Consider the following 25603-nt stretch of genomic DNA (forward strand, 5'->3'; position numbering starts at 1 on the left):
AATACATCCTCATAATTGTCTAAATTGCCACTAACTCCAGACTCTGGGCCTTCTCCTATGATACGTTCTCCACGTATTAAAAAAATACTCATGGGGAGGAGGGTACAGCTCAGTGGTGGAGCGCATGCTTAGCATGCACGAGGTCCTGGGTTCAATCCCCAGCACTTCCATTAAAAAGTAATAATAACAATAATAAATAAATAAACATAATTACCTCCCCTCCAAAAAAAGAGAGGTACTTATGGCCCAGCTCACTTTTCTCCTCCTTAGAATCCTAAACTACAGACTAGGCTGAATCATACAAAATCGCCCTTGTTTTGTAGGCCTATATGGCTGAGTATCAGCAGTTTTATGTGGTTCAACCTAATATAATATTGGGCCCACAGCAGAACTTGGCCTTATGTTATTATTTCACAACTTTGTGTGTTTCTTCTATTTCCAGCTCAGATGCAAACTCTGGAAATGGCTTCTGCTTCCGCACTGCTTGCAGGTCTGGGTACGTACGCGGGTGAGGGGAGGGAGCCGTTCTTTCATTATGCTTCCGTGAACTGTCTGAATTTATGAACTACTTTTATTACTTTGATTCAAATAGAAAAATTAGACACTAGAAAATGCCTACGAGGAGGAACGTTAAATGAGAAAAAGCAGTACCGTTAACTAGTGTGAAAACTCATTAGACTAGACTAAGTTATGAAAATGCAACAATGAGATTACAAGTTTTAAAAGATATTTTCTGATTTTTGATAAATTGGCTGTATTTCTTTAATTGTTATTTAGTACTAGAAATGTTGTTATATTACTTTTTCTATAGGAAAAAAATTTAAAACAACTCTCTCAAACCAGGATTTATTACTCCTCCCACACAAAAAAAGAGAATGCTAATGGACTGTGTGGGTGGGTGTGTATACACACAAAAATGACGAGACAGTACCAGAAGCTGAGCTTAACTTTCACATAATCAGAATCAGTCTATGACAGAGGGGGATGGCTCAGTGGCAGAGTGCCTGCCTAGCATGCACAAGGTCCTGGGTTCAATCCCCAGCACCTTCATTAAAAAATAAATGAATAAACCTAATTACCTCCCCCTCCCAAAAAGCAAACAAGAATCAGTCTATTACAGAACCATCCATATACTTGAGAAGGAAGTACTGAAGTTATAATTAACAAGTGTTAAGTAGCAAGTCTGAATGATGACCACGAAGACATTGCTACCGTAAGCTTACATTTCTAAACCAAATCAGTTTATTGGTAATTCATGAACTGAGATGATTAAGCACGGCTTAAATTTGTGTACATAACTAAGCAGAAAGGAGTGATTAGAAGAGTTAAGTATCTAACAGTGGTATGATATTTCTAACAGAAGAGATCAGTGCTGATCAGGTGGTCAAGGGATGCTGGATGAGGTGGGTAGGTCTGGTTTGGGCTGAACCTGAAAGAATGGCTGGGTCCCTATGACGGACAGGACCATATCAAGTTCTGACACAGGAACGGACACCAGAGACCAAGAATACTGCTCTGTCTGTGAGTCATGGGCTTCCGTCCCCCGAAGTATGACTGATGAGACGCCCCACCCAAAGGTTCAACTCATTGCATGTCTCTAAGCTGGTAAGAACATAACATCCCCGGAGGCCACAAATCAGGCAAAAGCAGGAAGACCGGACATAGGCAGAGCAGAAGGTGGCTGAGAACCTCCTCCCTCCTGCTGATGACCCTCAGCTTCCACTCGAGGGTGCAGGGGGCCTAGGAGAGGAGGCTGGCAGGAGTCCGCACACTGTGTTCAACCCCACATAAGGACAGGCTAGAGAACAAACCAAACCCCCCAAACCTCACCTCTGCGGGAGAAGAAGAACTTGCTTTTCTCAGTTCTGCTGCTCTTTGGTGGAAGCAGAATCTCCCCCCAAAATACATAACCATAAACTGCCCCGCTTGTGGGTTTACAGCCTTAATTTAACCTGAGTCATCTAAAAACTCAAGTGGTCCCCGGCGGGCAGCACCTCCAGGAAGCCGGTCCTGACCCCAGCGCAGGCTTGCTTCCACCATGCCATGTGTCTGCCTGGGGTTCAGGGTGTGCTGAACTTAGTGTGCTATGGATGTATTTCGCATCACTCTGCCAACTAAAGCAAACAGACCATAAGTTATAAGAATTAGCTTTTCCAGTAGTATGACCCTTACAATACCTGATGACCAGATAAAGCTAACTTTTTAAAAAAAGTGAAGCAATTCACTCTAAGGTAGCATATTACATGGTCATTATTGTTTAATTTACTGTTAATCCTGTATTCCAGCATCAGTGTTGGTAGATATACTAGAAGTCAGTGCCTTAAATTGAAAAAAAAAGGGAATAAAAAAAGCAAAATGCAAAAGAGTACTGGGTACTTCTTTCATATACAGGAGATAAAAGAATATATTTATGATTTATCTCTGCAGAGAGAAACACAGGAAGGACAAACCAGAAACAAAGGAACATGGTTACCCACAGGGAGTGGCTGGGGACAGGGCAGAGTGTAGACCTTTCTATACAGGTTTGACTTCTGAACCATGTTAATGTTTTTACATACTCAAAAATCTAAAATTAAATAATCAAGAAATAAGAAAATACTGAAACTGAACACAGATGGAATCAAACAAGCTTAACTGTCTATCAAACTGCTAAGATAACCAGAAGGGAAGAATTCAAGTAACTTCTGCACCCAGTATCCTGTGTGCCTTTAGTGGAATATATTCTAAGGACATGAAGAAATTCTGAACTTTGCCTAAGCAGTTTATTTGAGTGATAGTGCTATAATTCTGAGACCATTTTTGTGTGTATTATGTGACAGAGAAAATGAGTAAATATACTGATGTTGGGAACCAGGTGATTCACTGCGCGAGAAAGGAAATACAAGATGGATACGGGAAGGGACAAGATGGGCTCTTGCGGTGCTGGACCTGAACGAGAGCTGTCAGTATGAACTCGTGACTAAAGACGCCCACAGACACACACACACGTCACAGCTCTATCTACTGAACAGATGTTGGAGCCACGGTACCCAGAGCAGTGAGTGCCCTGTCTGCCCAGAGCCTGGTTTCTCATTGCTGATCCCCATTAATGAACCACTGTTCCCTAGAGAAATTCCAGCTCTAAGCTAGGTAAGAGGTGAGCCTAAAGACCATGCCCTGCCAGAAAGCAAGGAAATGCTACAAGACTAGAGGGACGTCTCAGAAGGACACAGGACTTGCTTTGAAAGTCTCCCCCTGCCCAAATTTGTGACACTTGAGCATCAAAAAAAACCCCCCAACACCTGGAATTAAAGCACTAATAACACATTGAATTTTAAAGAATTCCATGAGACCGCAGTGATACATACACATAAAAACGGGGGCAGAGGAGGGACAGCTACTCTTTACAGATTAATCACTTAGAAGAAATGGTGGAATTGAAATCACCATTTTGCAACCAGCAATGTAATAAAGCCAGGATCCTCAATGGACCTCACATGAAAGGTCATCGGGGAACAGAACAGTCACGTGGCCCTCAGGTGTCAACCCACAGATTACAACACAGGTGCAGGAACTGGGTGGATGGGGCACACAGCTGGGGGACTTGTCTGCATAAATCTGGCTTTACACAGTCTTACAATTTTTGATCTTGTGATCAAAAGATGTTATCTTGTTAAATAATTAGAAGATTTTAAAAAAGGAATGAGTTAGGAGAGTGGAGGCAGGGGGCTACAGGGTTTTGTCAGCAAACAGAATAAAGGAAATGCAAAAAGAAGTTAAGACGGTTTGAAATTTAGGATTTTAGGGGACACTCACATATACTTAAAAATAGAGGGAACGAACACAGTGAAAGCCCCCAACAAAGTTCCAAGGGATGGAACCCCGGGGTTGAGGAGAAGCAGAAAAGGTGTAAAAATGATGTCTGGAATATCTCTTCCTGAAGACGGTCTCCATGAGGAAGCAATGCCAAGCAGCTCAGTGTTCTCAACAGGCTCAGGCGTCTTTGTGCAAAGTGACCTGGCCACATTTAAAACCGACTTCACCACACGGAGGCTAATACAGGCTCTTAACCACAAAGAATCCCACCTGCTGGCTGTTCTCTCACCTGGACTGGGGCCTTCTAAAATTTCTTTTATCACCATCCATGGTTCTTCCAATATGGGAATCACAGTTGGTCTGTACACTGTAAGTCCTGTTCAGGAGGAAGAGAATGAGTTTTGTCCTGGAGCTAAACAGTTGTTCAAATTTTATTACCTGACTTCTCATCCCCGAGGATGCACGGACCTCTATGTGAAAAGAATGGCTCACGGACATGAGCTAATGGATTAGGTCACTGTCCTTTCCAGAGCTGGCACAAAAATTCCCTGCCACCCTGGAAGATATGTGCATAGAGACCATGGGATGGGGGGGCAGGGAATGGGTAAGACACAGAGTTGGGGTGGCCCTGGGAGGCTGGTCATCATAGTTTCTGATGACCTTCCACTTAGAAACCTTTCATTTGGGAAAAGAGATTAGAACTTGGCCATTTCTGTGCCTGGACAGGAGATGCACGCTCACCTCTGTGCCAGCCCATTTTTAACAGCTGAGGAAAGAAATACTCTGGTGGGTTTGCTTGGGGGGTGGCACGGACGATGCTCACCCAGAGAAACCATGTTCCAGTAGTTCTGCAACGTGACGGTCTTGTACAGCTCCTTCTGCACAGGGCGCATGAGCTCCCAGTCCTCTGGGGTGATGTCCACGGCCACGTCTGTGAATGTCATAGATTCCTGTAACAGCAAACGTAACTTCACTTGGTTCGAGAACTAGCAGGAAGGGGACAGGGATGGCACAGGGGCGTGTGTGGTAGGACCACAGAGCCTTGAGCTTGGGAAGGCCCCTAAAGTCTACCTAGTCAACACCTTCTCCCAACATATGGATGAGCAGATCTGAATGGGACATCCTAAAATGAAGCAGAATTTATCATTTCTAGTGCACGCATGGGTGGCTCCATCTTAAACAATGAACAGATTTAAACACAGATGACAGAGAGCTGAATGGCTCTGCTTTTCAAGTGCTGCCTGACGAATTAATTACATGCGTTATAATTTGAAATTTTAAGACATCCTGTGCACCCTGTGGTGGAATGCAGAGCCCCTCCTTCCCTCCTGAAATGAAACTGGTACCAATACCCACACTCAACTGCTGTCCTAGGTACATCTCAGTCTGGCAAAAGGTGCATCATTCTGCTCTTCTTCCCTTTGTTAAAAAACATTTCTTGATTATTCTCACGTTTTTCAAATTAAAAAAAAATTTTTTAATTAAAAAAATGATATTGGAATTTTGAAATCACATTCAAGTTTATAATTTAGGGAGAACTGACAGATTTACAATATTCAAGGCTTCTTTCATGTCCTATAGAATGACACAGGACTGCAAAATTTATACTATGTTTAGTTTTAGTTATTTTAAGCTTGGGGGCTAATACTGCGAGCGGAATCTTTTATTTCATTTTCCCATTGATGCGATTTTTATGTCTATGTAAGAAAGTGAACACTTTTTGTATGTCATTTTCCATTGCAGTCACTTCACTCAAACTTTCTATTATTGTTCCTAACAGTTTTTCCCTTTTCTCAGGTTTTCTGGATAAACATTCATATCTATAAATAATAATTTTACTCTGGTTACCAATTTCAGACCATGTCTATTTTTTACAGTAAACTTTTAAGATGGCCTGAGTTGCTCTTCTTTAAAATAACAGACTTGTAATCAACAGTAACACCAGTAACACATGGCCTTGAATTACCTGTTAACAAAGAAAAATGATGCTGCAACTAGTGTTTAATCTCACTGTGACTTTCCTGATCACCTCCTGAAATCCAGGCTCGCAGGTCTCACAATATTTAATCCTCACCCACCTAAGAGGAGTTGAGAGGTGAGTGGCTCAGGCTGCGAGCAGTTAAGTCTTGCCCCAAATCACAGGCTCAACAGCAGAACCAGGAACCAAACCTAGATGCACCTGGCTGTGGAGGGCAATCCCTCAGCCCCTCTGTGCTACTGCTGCTCACAGCCGCAAAGTGAGGAAAGGGACATCAGGGGAAGCAACGGACCCCGTTTCTTACGCAGGGTCTACACCCACCTGAACAGGCCAACATGACTTACGGGGGGAAAATGGAGGCTCGGGTGCCTATTAGGACTTCTGGGGCCACAGAAGTTAAAGGGCCAGGTTAGAAAATGTCCTCACACATGAAGACGGAATTTTCAAGCCACAGAAGAAACTGACACTCACTTTGGTCACCAAGTCGTTCAGCCACCCTCCTGGTCTTCCTTTGGGGTCTTCCTCTGGGATCTCTTGCCAAAGGGTAGAGTTCTGCGGAGATGCTAGGGAAGAGAAAGAGTTCACAGTGGAGGTTAGCCCTTTCTGAAGAGCCGAGGAAACTCTTCACCAGTCGATGCCTACATTTTCTTAAAGTGAGGAGTCAGAAGAAAACCAGAAACAGCATACCCACTTCAAGGAACCAGAGGGAAGGGTCAATGGCTTATCCTAAGACATCAGCACAGGCTTCAAAAGCAAGCCTGCTCTGGGACTCTGAAGAGTATGTACCAAATTCACAACGTTCTTCTCAATCTTCACACAACATAAATTCTGGGAGCTGTCTCTTAGTGGAAAAAAAATTTCTCTGGACACTTTTCTACCTGTTTGGAAGTATGTTACCATAAAATCCAAGTCAAAAAGCAAACAATGTATCAGCAGAATGGTTCAAACCTCTGTAGAGAAACTTCCTGAGGGCTCACCTGGGGGGAACTTGGTTGTGTCTGGTCCCAGTTTTGTGACACATGTGGCTGGGTTTAGAGAATGTGTGTTTGTTTCTAAGCACGCAGTAGGAGAAAGCCATGGGGGGGGAGGTGCTCAGGTGAAGCCCATTCTCACCCACTCACTGACCTCCATCCTCCTAACCCCTTCAAAGGGCTGCTCTCTGACATGATGGCTCTCTCCTCTGACCACCCAGGATTCCTCCCCTCTCTGCCTGACAAGCCTTACCTTCTTCTTCCTCTAGAATCTGAGTCAAGTCCTCCACCAGAGTCACCACTTCCTCGCCGCTCCTCGGGTACTGGGACTTCACCCAAGTCCTGACCTCCCCGGGCAGGATGGTCAGGAATTGCTCTAGAACCAGCAGCTCCAGGATTTGCTCCTTGGAGTGAATCTCAGGTCTCAGCCACTTAAGGCAGAGCTCTTGGAGCTGATTCAGTGCCTTTCGAGGTCCAGCCAGGTCTGGGTACAGAAAATTCCTAAAATTCTGCCGACAGGTCTCAGTGTCCCGCAAGAGCCTTGAAGCGAGGGTTTCCTTATCCACACCACGGGGTCCGCTCTGAGCCCTGTCTGGCTTCCACATGAAAAGAACTTGGGCGCATGAAGAACTGGTCATCCTCTTACTCGGGGTGAACACTGCTACAGGCAGGAGGGTCAATCTGTCAATAGCCTTTATTTCTCTGGGAGTGAGCCAAGTGTGTGAAGTTGCATGCTAGAGTCATAGAGACACTTTTCAAGAGAACAGAGTCAAGGCAGGGTTGGCAGCAGCCTAACTTACAAATTCTGGGCCCAGAACTTGCCAGGATGGTGAATAGACCCTGAAACACAAGAACAGACCGCAAGGTCGAGAATTTCTGGCGCTCTCTGCCATACACACACACACAAACAGAAGCAGACAACCCAGAGTGTACAGATAAACACAGACTTCACAGTGGTCTCCTTCCCTGAAATCCTCCGACTTGTAAGACAAATGCAACCTGCCGGGGCACAGGTTGGGACAGCCATAAAAGGTGGGGGTAGAAGCAAAGACTTGAACCCTGGGCAAAATGTCAGATAAAACTTCTAACTTGTTGAAACAGAAATTAAACATTCGTTTACACAAAATATTTTAGTCAACAGATTATACAGAAGCTTTAATGACTGAACTGGTTCTCAGAGACAACAGAGCAAATCTGTTACTCAGAACAAACTGGGAGGAGAATTTCTTCTCCTTTAAGTGCTCAAGGTTCCCAAGGGAAACGGTCAAGAACTGAGGGCGAGCCGCTGATGCTCTTTGGACATTAACGCCAGCCTGTCCCAGGTCTCCACTCCCTGAGAGCTTGGGCTGGAAACAGGCAGAAGAGACCGGTGCGGGGTGAAGTCTCTGAAGATCTTCTGCAGAACACAATTCCTCATGAATACATTTGAAAACAGGATTCCCAAAGAAAACCTCTTTTGCATGCCTGGTCTGGAGGAGAACCGACACCACTGGTCCAAGGGCTCCGGCTCCGATCCCTCCTCCACCCCGTCGAGTCCTCTGAAGCCGGCTGCTCCCCAGGCCTGCAGGGCGGACGCGCCCCTGCCTCCCCTGGGCCCTAGGCGGGTCTCCCTAACTCCGCAGCAGCAGGGCCGCGGGCCGCTGCGCCGGGACTGCCCCGCAGCGTCCACCCCGCAGGCCGCCCGCGACATCCTCACCTGCAGCCAGACCTACGGACGCGCAGCCGAGCGGCCCGAGAGGCCCCGGGCAACAATGGCGGCGGGCGCGGGGCCTGCGTGGCGGGCTCGCTCCCGCGCTGCCGCGGGGTCTCGGCCCCGCCACGTCCCGCCCCGGAGGGCACGGCGCCTCGGCCGGAGCCGGCTGTCCAGCCTGGTCCTGGGAAGCCCGGCCCGGAACCCACCGCGCCCCGGCTTCGCCGCGACCTCGCCTCGGCGCCACTGCGCATGTGCCCAGGCCTCCCCGCCCCAGCCGCGGACCGTGGACCCGTCTCCATGGCAACCTCCTCCACCCATCACGGGGATCTGCTTGCCAGCGGCTACGTTCTGAGGGAACCATAAAGTTTCCCTGGGCAGAAGCACGACTGGGGGGAGGTCGGGGAGCTACAGCATCTGGGAGACGGGGAGCCGGATAAGGGGCGGAGATGGAGCCTCGCGCTAATCAACCAGAGAAAACGCGGTGCCGGAGTTCCTAGAGGAAGGATGGGCAGGGAAGCTGCGGCTCTTAAGGCAGAAAGCTCCAAAGTGCTGGTTCGGGCTTTACTGCTCATAGCCATTCACTGCTCAAGGTTTTGAGTCCCTCCTCAGGAATCTGATCCTGACATTCTCAGATTGGAAAAAAGAACAACACCCAGCATCATGTTGTTTGTAAGAGACCCAAAACATACATAAAGTGCATGAAAATAAAAGGATAAAAAATTATTCCAGGTGTTCCCATTAGCTAATGCTGTCTTGGCAAACTGCCCCAAAACTTAATGATGTTAAAGAATAAGCATTTTGCTACTATGTTCTTGGATTCAGTGGGAAAGGAGTTTGGAAGGGGAACCGTGGACGTGGCTCTCCTCTGCTCCATTGTGCCTGGAGGCTCAGTTGAGGTGATTAGATGGCAGGGAGGGCCCACTTCCAAGATGTCTTTTTCACTCATATGTCTCCTGGTTGGGCTGAGATGGCTTAAGGATGAGTGCCTCATGTGGCCTTTTCAGCATGAAGGGCTCAGCTGGCAGCTGAGAGGTGGCTCCCCGCTCCAAGAGCAGGTGTCCTATGAACTAGAGAAGCTCCATGGCTGACTATGACACAGCCTCAGACGTCGCATAGCATCACTCCCGTCATACTCTTGGTCAAAACCGTCACTAGTCTGTGCAGAATCAAGTGGAGGCAGATGTAGACCCCTCCTCAGGATGAGTGGAGACTCAGAGTCTTAATATTACACCCTAGGCAAGTTTGAACAACAAGACAGTTGGGTAGCGTGATGGTCTTTGATGTGTCAACCCCATCCCCTTCTATTCAATCAAATTCTAATCTAGGTCGTTTGTAAAGTTGTTTTGTAGGTGTGGTTAAAGTCCATAAACTCAGCTGAATTAATCAAAGGAGATTATCTTAGATAAGTTGGAGGGTCTGAATGAATCAGGTGAAAGGCCTTAAAAACAGAACTGAGGCTTCTTTGATGAAGAAGCAGCTCTGACACAGCCTCCAGCCCACCCTTCCTGACAGACTTCCCTACAGATTTGGACCTTGCATAGTCAACATCCACAATCGAGTAAACCAATTCCTTCCAGGAAAATTCTCTTACAATCTACATTTCCCTCCCGTCCTCATCATTAGATCAGTAATGAGGGTCAAGTCACCACAAAACCCAACAAGGGAAGTGCTGGGCTTGATAAGGGAGGAAGGGGACTATTCAGGTGCTGCGGGCCCTGGCCAGTTTGTATCGGTAGGAACCAGGGGTACAGGGGCCTGAATCCCCAGAATGCTGGAGCAGGGAGTGTAGAACATACAGCTGAGTCCTGGAGAGTTTATTGAAAAGGTGCATGCTCCTGTGATAAGGATTCGAACACTCTGGCGAGGATGCCAGGAGATGCTAACACACTGCTAGATGGGCTTTTGGAGGCCTGGAGTAATAGATGGCTCCACCCTGAACAGAGATGCCAGAATTGCTTGGAAAGCAGTGAAAAAAAGGTGTTAAGAGACTCAGAGAAGTGAGCAATCCAGGACAGGCAGAGGATGTAAGGCTGGAAAATGTACCAGCTCTGTTTCATTGGGAGGCCAGAAGACCCGCTGCTGGGATACAGAATGTGCTGGTGGGAGGGGCACCAGCATCCCAGGGAAGCACAGTGGGGGCTGTCCTCCGCAGGCTGAGGCTGCCTGCAGGGGCTTGTTACAGAGCTGGGCTCATTTAACCTCGGAAACAAGGACCACATGACGGAGCAGTAAGGTCAAAGTGGAAGGGGTGTGGGAGACCGGAGGGAGCTCTTTACCTTCAGACAGCAATGGAGACAGTGGAACAAGACGCCTCGACAGGCACGACACGGGCAGGGCTCGGTCTGTACCATCAAAGGACATAAAGGCCGGATGATGGAGAAGTTGAGGTTAACATTTGCTGACCAAGAAAAAGAGGAAAAACACAAAGTAATCAAAATAGGATACAAAGTGAAGACATTGCTATAGATTCTACGCAAATAAAAGATGTTATAAGAGAGTGCTGTGGACAATGTACGCCCACAAGTTTAGATAATTTAGATAAAACGGAAAATTCAATTTCAGTGATTCAGCAGGCGGCCGTCTTCTGAGCACTGCCCGCCGCTGGCCACAAGAGGGCGCGCGAACCCGCCCTTTATGACGGCCTACCGCCACTCTGGAGCGCATGCGTACTTCGCCCGCGGAGGGGGCGCCGCGTCCACGTGGAAGAAAAAGCTTAGTGTCCGCTTCTCGGCAGAAGCTTCCACTTTCTAGACTGTGCCGGTGTGTCTCATTCTTTACTTTCTCATGTAATATTTTATCAGGACTTATTTTACATCCATAGCCGTTTGTTGAGGCGTTAGAACGTCGTTCTCATAACGTGAGGGAGTATTCCATAAAATTCAGAGAAAGGAGACACAGACAGCAGTGAAGGAACGGACAGAATGTCGGCTCCTTCGATCCCAGTCCGAGCTGGAAGTGTAGGGGGAAACAAGCGCCTCCCGAGACGTGCTTTCATTAGATTTTTAATGTTTCATTTTACCTATAATGCTAAACTATTTGAAAACAGATTGAAAAATGGCATAGTAGGGGTGTTAAAAAATCTCATTAAATTTTAAGTTTACTTGATTCAAAAGAAGACTTACAAATTTACTGCCTGGCTTTACTGGACTCAAACTCATCAATAATACCTAAAAATATACTTCTTACCTCATCTTGTTTTCACTTGAAATAACTGACATGTTTGGCAATTTCTCACGACCCAGTAACAACCTTAAATAATTTTTCACTAATTTCAGTTTTTCTCTAGAAGGACTCCGTTGTGACTGCAGTGGGCTATTTATCCCCAAAGACTAATTAAGAAACTTTCTTCATTTTTATGGGTAGACAGCCCACATGTTAAAACATCTGTGTTAGATTTTTCAAATAAAGGAAAACGAACGCTTTAAACAGTTTATTGCAAGATGGGAGGCACGCTTACTTAAGTTGCTTCATAAAGAGCAACCCTGAGCCCAGCAAGTATTTTTTTTTTTTTGGCGGAGGTGGGGGGGCACTCTCCACAATTCCTGGGGGACAGCCCAAAGAGCCAGTCTGGTCTCTGGTCACCACTGTGAGACAATTTCACTGGTAGTAAATCCTTTGGGTTGTTTCCCACAGAACTATCATGCCCCATTGGACCAAGGAGAAATTTTGTGCACTTTGCCACAGGAAAGAAAGTGGTAGTGTTCTTCACAAAGACTCTCAGCCTCCGCGGGTTGCTGGGGGCTTTCTGGATTTAGTTTGTTAATCCAGCATTTCTCCCATAGCCTTGTCATTTAAAGAGTTATTTCCAGTCCATAGAGACAGAATGGACCTGAATAAAAATTACAAAACCAAGCCCTTTATTAGATACTTAACAAGTTAGCCTTAAAAATTTGAAAACATCTTGAAAAAATGTCACAATCCCATACCTGTGTTTAAAGTGGGAAGTCTCCCTGCCAGTCTCAATGATCTTCTTCTGCAACATGGCTCTGAGCTATGGGAGAAAAATACATCCACACCTGTCCTTCCTGGCTGACTTTACATAAAAGGAAAGACAAAATTGTATCCAGTGGTCACAATGTTTCTTCTCAAGAGAAGTGATCACAAGAAGACAACACATCAAAGAATATATTATCAGAGATTCCAAGGGCCATTATAACTGCCTCTGGGAGTGAAGAATTCTGCAAACTTCGGGCAGATAGAATGTTACTTGGTGTCAGAATGAGTGTCGTTTATCTTTGCCTGTGAGTTCCGACTGCTTTCATCAGCTAAATCACAGTACTGAACACAGTTCTAAATATTCTGCCTATGTTGCCACTACCCTAGCAGCTAAACCCTAATGGGTAAGAAAGACTCTTATAAAACCAAGGAAAATGAAACAAAACAGTGGCAGAATTACTACTGTATGTTAATTTTATTGAAATGTTGTTCATAGGTATAAATGACTACTCATAAGTATTATATTGCTGAATAATGTTGGCCAAGCATTTAACTAAAGTTGCTGTTTAAAAGTTTGCTAAATGATTTGTCAGTTATACCTCAATGAAGCTAGGGGGGAAAACAAAAAAATTAAATTAAAACCTTTGTTAAGGGGGAGGGTATAGTTCAGTGGTAGTGTGCATGCTTAGCATGTACAAGGTCCTGGGTTCCATCCTCAGTATCTCGTTAAAAAATAAATAAACCTAATCACTGCCTCAAAAAACAAATAAAAACAAACAAACAAAAAAGAATATTTTTAAAAACCTAGTTAAATGTACCATCAATATGTTCTGTATTAAAGTATAACAAAATCACACATTTCAAATAATCCTCTGGCAATGGATGAACATCAAAGTGTTTCCCTACAAAGGACTTGCCCCCGGAGTACCCCCATGTGTCCTGAACATGAACCCCATAGAAGAGGTGAAGACTTGAATGACCTCTCAGCCTGTGTAAGGCTGGTGTCAGCCTCCCTTGCGTGGGACTCCTGAAGCGCCTCTTCCCATCCTAGCAGTTCTGCTGGATAAAGAAGGCTGCAGATGGTGAGGGGTAGGAAGGCTGGGTCAGCAGTCAGCGACTCCATCTAACCAGCCATCTGGGATGCTTCAGCAGTCCTGGGCCTGTGGAGCGCCGCTGTCTACACCAGGCGGAGGCTCCGATTGGGGTGCCACCAGCAGTAGTTGGAGCTGGACAAGGTCCCTCTGTGAAACTTCCGGGCTCCCAGGACAGGACCTTCGTCCAGCCCCCTGAGGACCGGTTCAGGCTTCCTGGGACACCCTCTCAAATTCCTTTTTCTTGACCAGGACTTGGTCTCCCTTCTGGTCCCACACTGATACCTTCCACTGCATGGGAGGTTCCTGGGCTATTGCAGGCCTGCTGCAAACCTGGGGGAGGGCAGAGGGCAAGTGAGGCGAAGGCTGGGTCATGGCCACGAGCCTCCATCTGGCTGTTCATTCTGGCGTCCCATCAGCCTTTCTTTTCTGAACCAGTCACTGTGCCTTCTTCGTGCCCCCAAGATCACTGCCATCCAGATTCTGCAAAATTCCAGGGCGTCCTTGTCATCTACACCCTCAAGAACGCCTGCCTGGACTTGGAGACAAGGGGTGCGAATGTCCACGCAGCTGGGAGTCACCCAGACTAGATGGGGAGGTGTCTTTAGTGCACAGAATGTGCATGTGAGGAAATTAGGGATTTTCTCGAGGCCTCTGGATAAGACTGTGTCCCTAGGAAGTGGGAGGAGCTCCCTTGGGGAAAGCCCCCACTCACAACTCACAGGAAAGGTTTGAGCCGACAGTGAAGACGTCCGGGGCGCGTGGCTTCCCACCTCTTTCCGGGAAGTGGACTAGGACTTCCTCTCTTGCTCACCTGTGAGTCTCTGACCAAGCCAGTGGCCCTCTCTGGGCCTCCTCAGGGGAGATCGGACCTCCTGAGGAGGTTCACAGGCCTGGTAGTCGGTGGTCGGAAGGGCTGAGGCAGCAGAGCATCGCTGCGGATTCTTGGGCCCACGTGGCCCAGGTCTGGAGCACGCACAGGCCGAGTGGAGATGGAGGCTGCTGAAGGCGGAGGTTCCACTGCCTTCAAGGGCGGAAAGAACCGAGGTGCTTCAGCACCGAGGTCTGGACAGCGCCCTTCTTGCGGGCGGGAGGCGCCCGAAAAGGAGGTGTCCCCATCCCCTCTCCCAGAGCTTGGGTCTGGAGGCGAGGGGGAGGGAGCCGGCCCCGCTGTGCTGACCCGACAGGGACAGACCACAGACAGTTGGAGACGGTGGACAAGCATGACCCCGGTAGAGCTATCCCAGAGCAGCATACCAGGCCCGACCCTTGGGCAACCCCACTCCTGTGCAGGTAAGAGCGCAGCCTCATCTCCACTCCAATCCTGCCCTTCCACTGCTCAAGGGCAACACAATGTTAAAACTGGAATTTCTGCTAAGAATCTAAGACAGTAGACATCAGAAACGCGAGTGAGTTGTGAGGCAGGCCACCATGCAGAATTGGGAAAAAAAAAAAAAACTCAAAACAAAACCCCCCAAAAAACCGTAGGGCCAAGAACCTGCCAGAGGACTGCTAAGTCCCTCACCTATATCAAAGTGATCCTAGGAGCGACTAAAGACATTTCTATACTTTTGGAAAGAGCTTCACAGGAACGATGGTGAGGAGGTTACTTGTTCCATTGTTCAAACCTAGTGAGAGAGGTTTTCAGAGGCCAGGTGGACAGCTTGATATGTGTCCCCTGGGGTCTGGGGACTCAGTGGCCTAATGTATGTATTCGCTCAAAAAAACTAAGGAGCAAGAGAGGCCTGACTAGCTGCTCATGGTCAAGTTGAAAGAGGCATTTGTACACTTTTTAATGCACAAATTTGGGGGCAACAGATGCATGAATTCTTCCCATGGTCTGGATATGATCTGCATGCATGAGAGGTGGGGGAGGTCCTCTCAGGCACTCTCCGTCAGAGGGGCTGCCTGGAGGGCTGATCACGTCTCCCAGAAGACAGTCCTAGATGTTGCTCCAGGAGAGGGCAACCAGCTGAAGTAAGAATATTTTCACCAGGGCTAAGTGAAATTCAGGAGAGGGGTCCTCAGCATTGAGGGAGTCTCTCAAAATTCCACCAAAATTCCAGAGAGTAGGATGCCTGCTGATGACACTGCTGACCATGGAGACTTTCCCTGCACCCTTGTTTATCTTCCGTCTGTGGGTGCAGACCCAGAAGTGCAAGGCCAGTCAATTCATGTTCAGAGATTTGACTATTACATAGGATGGCTGTCATAGTCACAGCCTGGGGGAGCATTTCTTATCTCAAAGTGACCAGAAAAGTAATGGAATTGCCCCTCACCCTATTCCCTCCCCTTCACTCTCTTGTCCATGAAAAGGAGAACTAGAAACTGAATATTCCTTTTAAAGAGATAATAGGAAACAAAGTCACTTTATGATCTCAGCTCAACTGTTGTACATACTCAGACCTTTCCAATCCAGATTCCTTGGAGACAAAATGTAGCTGGCTCTGCATCTGTCAAGAGAGCATCTCTCTGGCCAAGTGTTGGTCCCAGGGCCTACCTGGCTGGAGATAAGGAAACGTTGAGCAACAATGGGCCAACAAAATATATCAAATACTGTGTCTGCAGCAAGGCTGGTCTGTCTTTTAATTTTACCTTCCTTTTAAAATGAAGCAATACAACCAGTTTGGCGTGGAGCAGGAATGTACAAATAGAACAGAATAATCTATAGGAATTTTAAAAATTTAAAAATATCTGATGCATTGGCGCAGGTGGGCTAAACCTTTGAAATTAAGTGTAAGGCAATTTTTCTATCCTTTTCTTTCTCCTCATCCCTACTTTTTCTTTCTAAGAAGTGACACTTTGCCAACAAAAAATACTCTTGCCCCAGTTTTTCTAAAAATGTATGCTGCTTTTGTTTTCTCAGTATTGAGGGGAACAAGTGCTTATTAATCTGAAATAAATAAGCTGAGGGTTAAAACTGATGACTGATAAATCTTCTTTTATAACAAAAAGAGATTGTAATGATAAAATATTATCTGACAGTTTTATGACCTTTTACAATTTGATTTCTGAATATATGAAAAGAGGATTTATTAACTTACATAAGAAACTTGAAGGACATCAGTGAAAGTTCAAAATTAATAAAGTTTGCATAGAACTAATTCTTAGGCTAGAATATCTACAAAATAGGTTCTTGGAAGTAAAATTCTTGAAAGAAGAAGAATCTAAGGGATTTCATAGTATCTGCTTGACATTAAATTAATGTTACATTTAGGAGATTTAAGTGAATAGAAAGGTGGTGTGTTTCTGCCTTAGCCAAGGAGGCAAGACTCATTTAAGACAGTTACATTGAAACTCATGCTGAAATGTGGATCTCTAGGGTTAAGTACTGATTTCACTGGTTCACTGTAGCAAGGGAAACTCACAGGAGAGGAGGTGGGTGGGTGCTGTGGCCCCAGCCTGTCCTCCAGCCAGTGGCTCTGAGAAAGGATTTGACCCCCACCAGTGAACAGAGAGCAGGACCACGTGTTAGCACAGCCCCGCCCGTTGCCGCACACTGAGCCTTACCAGATTGCAGAGGATGAGCAAGGCTGATTTCAGAGTAGGAGTAAGATAAAAGCAAGTGGTTTTTTGTTTGTTTGTTTTCGTTTTTGTTTTTGTTTGTTTGTTGTTTTAACTCTGCAGAACTAGGAAAAGAGAGTATAGGTCCCAACAGAAGGAAAACATACCACTGAAAGTGATGGGAAAATGTTCAGATTTTTTTCCCTCAGAAAAACAGTATGAGGCTTCCGCCAAGATATGGCTTCTTCGAAATGAGGTGTGAAAAGCCTTATGGAGCAACTGACAGTTTAAAAGAGAAGAGAATGAAACAGAGGACCCCTTAAGGAAACTGAAGTGACAGTAGTGGAATCACAGTGCACTGTCTTTAAAGAGCAGAACACAAGTTGCAGAATATGGAATCCCAGATGGTGGACAGCACCTGAGAAGACAGCGCAGAGGGCAGAGAAAATGTAAAAACAGGAAATATTTTGAGAGATTATAGATGTAGGGGACAGAGAAGTATAATTATCCATCCATTTGCTGGTAATTATTCACCATATGGAAGGGTGACTGCACTCCTGGAAAAAGTCTAGAACAAAAGGAACAGAAGCAATGTTGAAAAATATACCGGAACACTTTTCCATACTGGCTGAAAAGTGTTCTTTTACAATTATTTTAATCTCCTCTGCTCCTGCCTATGTCCCTGTTCTTCACAGCTTTAAGGATGTGAGCAATGTAATTCAATACAAACTTTTTGATCATAGGTTAGCCAGTCTCACAGGTTAAAAACAACTCGCTGAACTTTATTTTGTATTTCTCTTACTGTGAAAAAAGTTATTTTCACTTGTTTAGGAATGACATTTCGTTTTTTTAACACTGTTTCGTTCTGTACCTGTTTTCTACTGTGCTGTAGCTCTTCTTTTTTTTCCTTCTTCTTAACCGTAGCTTTTCGGATGACAGGGAGAGCTGTCGGCAGAGCGTGATTCCGGGGGAAGTGCCCAGGGGACCTCAGATGCGAAAACGCCGCTCATCTCGGCCTTCCTGGAGTTGCAGGATAAAACCCCAAGGAGCTCAGACTCCCTGGTTCGTTTGTGGGAAAAAGCAGGCGGTCATGACCTCGACGTGACTTGAACACGCAACCTTCTGATCTGGAGTCAGACGCGCTACCATTGCGCCACGAGATCGCGAGGGAAAGCTGACTTTTGATCTTTTAAGGCTCTTCCCTCCTGCACATCCCAGTCGCTTTCCTATTATTGCTCCTTCGTTTTTCGGGTGAACTTCAGGTCAAACGATAGGAAAGGAGAGAGGGGCAGGCCCTCGGCGCGGCTGCGCGAGCCCCGGGACCCTCAACCCAGGCTGCAAGACTGCAAAACCCGAATCCGGGTCCGCGGAAGGATGGAGGGAGTGATGGTGCAGGAAAGGGTTAAAGGCGGAAACCAAACCCGGACTCTGCAGGCACACCTGGGAAGCGACTTGGCAACTTATTATAAAAATAGCGCTCTCGAGTCCACCCCTCCGGCCCCGCCCCTACTCCCACCCCTTCCCAAATGTAAAGCTAAAAGTCGTTTTTGAAAATTTGAACACTATAGAAGAGTGTAATAAAAATCAAAACCTATAGCCCCATCTCCCGCTGTGAAGCATTCTGTTGTATTTCTCTCCAGGTTTCCTTCCTCCCAGGTATACACAGGTGTCCACCCGTGTTTGCTAAACCTTCTTCACTGTAGAATATAGCAAAGCTGCAGAAAACGGCACAATGCAGGGGTAACAGGCTGAGCTCACCTGCCCCACCAGACCGGCCAGCCCCCGCAGAGCATGAAACTGCCTTCCTCTCCCACCAGCAACCAGTCGTGACGTTTACTGAAAGCTTCTTTGCTTTTCTTTACAGTTCATTACCCAAATGTGCATCCAAACACACTATAGTTGTGTTCTGTCTGATGTACATGTTACTTTTAATTCGCCCCTTTCTCCTCACACCCTCCCCTCACCCCAGCGAAATGACATGGTGACCCTCTTGGCTCAGGGTTTCCGGACGTTTGCGTTGTCACCGTGTCTCCTGACCCGGGATGCTAACTTGGATAATTTAGTTAGCACGCTTTCGCCTGTGGTCCTCCACTATATACTACTATTTCCCTCTTGGTAATTAATAAATATTTGGGGGTAAATGCTTTCAGACTATGCAAATACCCTGTTTCTTCTCACACTTGCACCCACTAATTTTAGCATCCGTCTTGACTGCAACAACTAATACTATGGTGTTTGTCTCATGGTGATTTTCTTTTTCCCCTTTTCCTTCTACATTGATCATAATTCTTCTATGAGAAAGAATGGTTCTACTCTCCCATTTACTTATTATATACTATATATTCAATTATTTGTTTGCATCAATACAGATTCATGGATATTGTCAAATTCCATCTGTTTAATCCATAGAACATAATTTATTATATTGTTTCTGAATATTTCTCAGCTTTGTCTATTGTAAGCTCCTTCAGGTTGGCTCCTTTTGACCTCTGCCACCCTATTTTTAGCACTTCCATAGTTTCTGGCACAAGATGTTCCAGGCTTGTCTTGTAGTTTCCCTACACCAGCCCTGGAATCAACCATTTCTCCAAGGAGTCCTGGTTCCTGTTGCTGGAGAATGGTGCTTAGAAATTCAGATCTGGGTGTTAGATGTGCTCATTGCAATGTGATGTCATTCTCCTTTTCATTCTTTGTAATTTCTCTGACACTGAGAAGCCCAGATCTCATTAGCTACATGTATTTATTATAAATACACGTACAGGTATACACACATGTGTGCATTTATGTATGTTTCAGAATCACTAACCTGTGCACCTGTAAGAAAAGATTGACTAAGAGGATTTACTTTGTATGTGTACAGTTTTTTGTCTTTAGCTTTACAGTCAAAATATTGTTTTGCACAGTTATTTAGGTTAGTTCTTCTCTTCCCCAAGCTCTTCACTCTTGGTTCGATTATTTCTCCATAGTACAGTTATTATTTTTGTATTCCATTTCAGGTTCATGCAGGCACACACTGCTTGATAGTTTATTATTTTCTATAAATGTTTGCATTTGTAAAACATTACCACAGTTCTAAGTGCCAGAGCTGTATGAAAGGTACCAGAAACTGTGTCACTCTCTTGTCATCTCTATTTCCCAGACCCACTGCCCCTTTCTTTCCACCCACCCCGTAGGTAACTAATCTCTTCAGTTTCTAGTTGATCCTTCCTGCATTCTTTTGCACAAATGGGCAGGTATATGCTTATTTTATTACATCTCCTCCTTTCTTAGATAAAGGATAGCATACTATAATGATTATTTTTGCACTTGGCTTTTTTTTAGCTCAGTAGTTTTTTCCTGGTAATCACTCCATGTCAGCTCATTGAGATCTTTATTTATTTTTTTACAGCTACATAGTACTTCCTGGTGTGGATGTAAGCATAGCTTATTTAACCACTTTCCCATAGTTTTTGCATGATATTTTCAAGGTTCATCCATGTTAAAGCATGTATCAATACTTCATTCTTTTTGTTGCCAGATAATATTCCATTGTATGGATATACAAATTTGGTAGAATTACAATCTACCAAAAATCAAGTGGGAATCAGATTCTCCTCCACCACAGGTTTTGTTGTTTTCTGGTTGTTAAAGGCTGTAGTAGTCCATTTGTTTAGTGACTTTAGCAAATTACTTTGGCAAAGTCTATATTCCTTGTTGTGTGTGGTTACTTTAGCATCTCTGTTCCTTAGCTTGTTTTCAGCTAGTTTTCTGACAGAGATTTCCTTGAATTCCAGGTGCTTTATTTAAAAAAAAGAACAGCAACAGCAAAACTCTCCCATTTTTTTTTCAGACTGGCTCCATGCTGGCCCACCTTTAACATTTAGCCAGGCTCACACTAAGCCTAGAAATAACATGAGGTGAAACCTTAGCGTCTTCTCAGATCTGTTCTGAGTTTGTGTCTTTCTCTCTGCATGCACGAGGCTTTCTAACCTCCCCCACATATGTAGTACTTTGGAATGCCCTAATTTCCCAAAGAAACTCTTCCCAGCTTTTGCTCCTGGGCCTTAGGTGGTCCAGGGATGGGATGGGGCACAGGCAAGGAAAAATGCCACAAAGCTTTCCTTCTGCTTTGAAGTCATCCCTTTCTTGATTCAATGTTCACTTGGTTGCTGAAAACCTTTGACTGTTTTCCAGAGTTTCTGACAAACTTAATTTTGGCAGTTCCTGTGTTTTTGATGTTTCTGTGTGGGGAGGAGAACTTGAAGCTTCCTACTCTGCCATTTGGCTGATGTTACCCATCTGCCTTTAAATAACTTTTTCTCTGCCTATAGAATGCTGGCTTGACAGTTATTTATTCTTTTACATTTTAGAGACACTATTCCTTGGTCATCTACCTTCCTTAAGTTTTTCATTGGTAATATAATGCCTTTTTCCTTTTCCTTTTCAGCAGATCACTATGTGCCAAGTATACTGACCTTTCTAGTTAAGCTTTTGGGGGATGGCTGAGCTTGTTGAACTTTGTGAGTTGACATCTTTCAATAAACTTGGAAAGTTCTCGATATTTTTTTTTTGCAAATACCGCATCTGCCCACCGTCTCTCACCTGTCTTTCTTGGACAGCAATTACACGTAGATCCCTTGATCGTGTCCCACAACTTTCTTACTTCTGCTCCTTCTAGTCTTATTGCTGTCTGTTGTTCAGTTTAGATTATTTTCTACCTGTTTACAAGTTTAGTTATGGTCTGTTTTCCATTGTGCGAAGTCTGCCTCTAAAGTCATCCAATGAATTTCAAGTGTCTTACTTTGCAGTTTTAAAATTTCTGCTTGATTTTTGGCAGAATTTTAATTGTTTTTAAATACTCGATCCCGTATTTAAAAAAAATCAGTTGTCACCCTCTTGTCTTCTACTTTTTTAAACATATAAATTATAGCAATTTTGACTGCTCACTCCACGCCTGGATTGCTTCTTTAAAAATTTTTATTTAAGTCGTTTATGATTTTTTAAAATTAGGGGGAGGGGGGAGGTGATTAGGTTTCATTTACTTACTTTAATGGGGGTATGGAGACTGAACCCAGAGCCCTGTGCGTGCTAAGCAAGCGCTCTGCCACTTGAGCTACAAGCTCCCCTGGGATTTGTTTCTAGGACTGTTCTGTTACCAGTCACCTGTTTTTCTCTTCTGTGTGTGTTAACTTTGTTTTTTTTCCTGGGCAATGTGGATGATACAAATTTTAGAAGCCCTGGCTTGATTACACTAACTTCCTTCCCTTCTGCTTTGTAAAGCCATGAGCACTGGCCCCATAGAAAAGCCACTGAGGGAGATGGCAGCTTCTCTCTCAGAAAACACAAGTCCAGAACCTCCCCAGGAGCTTCCCACTCAAGGGAAAGAGCAACTGTCACATCAATCCTCTTCTCACATTTCCAGATATACCAGGGTTTCCCTGGCATACCTACTGCCTGGGGATGTGGAACACCAGGATTTTCCATGGCGATAATATCACCTTAAGTGACAGTGTGGTGCTCTGCTCACATGAAGGATTCAGAGGAATTCCTGGTGCAGATCAATGGCAGGAGTTGAAAGTTTTCTCTCAAAGATATGGATCCTGGTCTCCTCAATTATTTTGCTATTCTCAAAAGCTCATTTCTTTCTTCTAGATATTTTATATGGAAAAAACAAGGCTCCTTTTCTGGTTTGTATGGGATGCAAAAATTCTCAAACTTAGCGAAGGCAATGTCAAAACAGCAGTTTTTATAAAGGATGTGACTGTGACGCTGGCAAAGATGTCGGGGCAGGATGCACTCTTGTACACAGCTGGTGAGTCCAGAGATTCTGGAAGGCATTGGGCATGTGTATGAAAAGGTCTTATGAATATATGTACTTTGCCCCAGAAATTCCACATAAAGGTAGCTGATTTTAAGGTGTACACTGCACCCTGAGGATGGTGCCCCATCCTTGTAAAGTACTGCCTGAACGCTGGCACTTGGGGTGTACCTTCAACAGGCCATTTCCATCTCTAAAATCTATCAGCCTGGTAGCTTCTAGGGATGTGTGTGCTATGACCAGTGGATCCCATGATAATATGCATGCTCCTTTACCTCCTCTGCTGTAAAGTAGGTTCTGTGGTTTGATGTGATGTCACATGGGTGAATCAAATATTCCACAGTCCCCCAGATAGTGAGTGGCTTTGTCTGAGGCCTTGCAAGCAGGAAAGGCAAATACCAAGAGTATGGGTTGATTCAGTCATATGAATTACTGTTGCTTCCAGAACAAAAGGGTCCAGCATAGCCAACTTGCCACCAAGTGTCTGACTGGCCTCCTTATGGGATGGTAACCATACTAGGGACCCAGCATTGGAGACCCTGTTGCTGGACGGTTGGATGGTCAGGAGTTGCAGTAGCTAAATAAGTCTTGCGAAGGGGCAGCCTATGATACTGGGCATACACAGAGCTTCTATCTCTGTCACCGTGGCTCCTCCATTCATGCTTGTACTGCAGCCCTGGGTGACTAGACAGAAGCCGACTGGCATTAGCTGAGATTTTTGATAGTATAAGAGTGTAAGTATCAGGTAAGACAGTGTAAGTACAGAAAGCCTTCAGAGAGACCTGGACTATGGGGAAAAGTCTGACTTGTACACAATTAGAATCCTGGAATAGGGAGGAAGCAAATGGGGAAGAAGCACTATTTGAAGAAACACTGGCTGAGAATTTCCCCATACTGAAGGGAGACATCATAGCACAGTCTCAGGCTAGAAGTGTTACAAACTCTAAATATGATTTAAAAACAAACAAAAACCTCTACACCTAGGCAAATCACATAAAAAAATTAATGAAAACCAATGGCAAAAAAAAAAATCTTAAAAGCAGCTGGAGGAAAAATAAAAAGAATGCATACGTGAATTTCAGAGAAACTCTGGAAACCAAAGACAATGGAATGCCATTTTATTTTAGGCGATGAAAGGAAAAAACAGCAACAATAATGAAAAACAAATGCCAGCCTAGAACCCTTATCCCAGTGGAAATTCCCTTCCTAATTGAAGGCAAAATAAAGGTATTTCAGACAAAAGCTGAGATAAGCCACTGGAATGCTATGATAAATGCCCGAAAGGAATTAACCAGGCAAAAGGAAAATGATCCCAGTGGAACACGGGATTTCAGGGAAGAGTGCACACTAGAGTAGGTAAATACGTGAGTAAGTATAAATAAACGTTGCTTAAAACAAGTGATAATATCCTTTAGAAGTTAAAACCTGTAGAAATAAAATATATGACAACCATGGAACAAAAGGCAAAGAGTAAATGGAATTAAACTGTTAGTATTTTCAATGCTTTCAAATGCTGAAATGTTAATTTCAGGAGTGCTCCAATAAGCCGAAGAAATTTTAATTAAGAGCAATAATTTCCAGACATTTCAGTATCAGGATAATGCTACAATTTTGTCGTCATTTGTTTTTTTGGGGGGTAATTGTTTGTTTGTTTGTTTGTCTATTTATTTACTGGAGGGACTGGGGATTGAACCTAGAACCTCATGCATGCTAGGCACGGGCTCTACCACTGAGCTAGACCGTCCCCTTAGGACAATGCTACAATTTTAAAAATTATTGAGCAAACTAACATGTTCTATTTATGTGGGTTATATCTATTGATATTTATTGTATTTGAAGTTAAAATGGGAAATTTTTGAAATGTTTAATTTATTAAAAATAACTATTAACTACATATTTAAAATATTTTTAATAAAATGTCTTCAAAACAAAAGATCAGTACAAAGAGTGGTATTGATTTAAATATCTGCAAATCTCTTTACTGTCTGACCATATTAAGTTTGCCAGGGCTGCCATAACAAAGTGCCACAGACTAGGTGGCTTAAACAACAGAAATTTATTTACTTACAGTTCTGGAGGGCAGAAGTCCAAGATCAAGGCGTCTGCAAGGCTGATTTCTCCTGAGGCCTCTCCTTGGCTTGTTGGTAGCTACCCTCTTGCTGCCTCTTCACATGGTTGTCCCTTTGTAAGTGTGGTGACCCTCTGTGCATCCAAATTTCTTCTTCTCATAAGGACACCAGTCAGATTGTATTAGGATCCACACTAATAGCCCCATTGTAACTTACCACCTTGTTAGAGGCCCCTTCTCCAAATACAGTCATATTCCAGGGTACTGGGAGCTAGAGTTTCAACATATGGACTTGAGGGGGACACAATTCAGTTGATAACAATGGCTCAACTGAAGATAGCTGAATTCTGAGATCTTCTTTTGCATTAAATCTTTTGCAATATCACATGGCATGCAGCTTCTGAAAAACACCACTCTATACCCGTGAGAAAAATGAGAGTGAAAAAGGCAAATAATGTCTTAAAATTATTATGAAAATAATTCTGAGAACCACTGCTCTAGAGTAACAACCAAAATAATATATGAACATAAAAAATTAAACTGAATGGAGCAGATAATGAGATAATGAAACATATCTGATTAACTGAAGGAAATGCAAGAAAGGAAAAAGAAAAGAAACAGGTAAAACACATAGACTTACACCCAAATATATTAGTAATTACATTAAATGAAAATGGATTACATTCATCAAATAAAATATAAAGATTGTTACATTAGGTAAAAATAAGACCCCAAGTATATACTGCTTACAGGAGGCATACTTTAAATAT

At 44.4% G+C, this 25603-nt stretch overlaps 1 protein-coding gene and 1 non-coding gene across 2 annotated transcripts in view; both read right to left on the reverse strand.

Moving 5' to 3' along the window:
- The window catches only part of LOC140692886 (uncharacterized), a 70076-nt gene that overhangs the window by 2597 nt on the left and 41876 nt on the right, over positions 1–25603 (reverse strand). The window contains 1 exon segment of the mRNA XM_072957102.1: positions 21895–21901. Within this exon segment, the coding sequence (XP_072813203.1) occupies positions 21895–21901 (7 nt within the window).
- Positions 18060–18131, reverse strand: TRNAW-CCA (transfer RNA tryptophan (anticodon CCA)). Its single transcript has one exon. It is a non-coding gene; the product is annotated as a tRNA-Trp (tRNA).

Source organism: Vicugna pacos, unplaced genomic scaffold (genome assembly GCF_048564905.1).
Source record: "Vicugna pacos unplaced genomic scaffold, VicPac4 scaffold_18, whole genome shotgun sequence".
NCBI lineage: Eukaryota > Metazoa > Chordata > Mammalia > Artiodactyla > Camelidae > Vicugna > Vicugna pacos.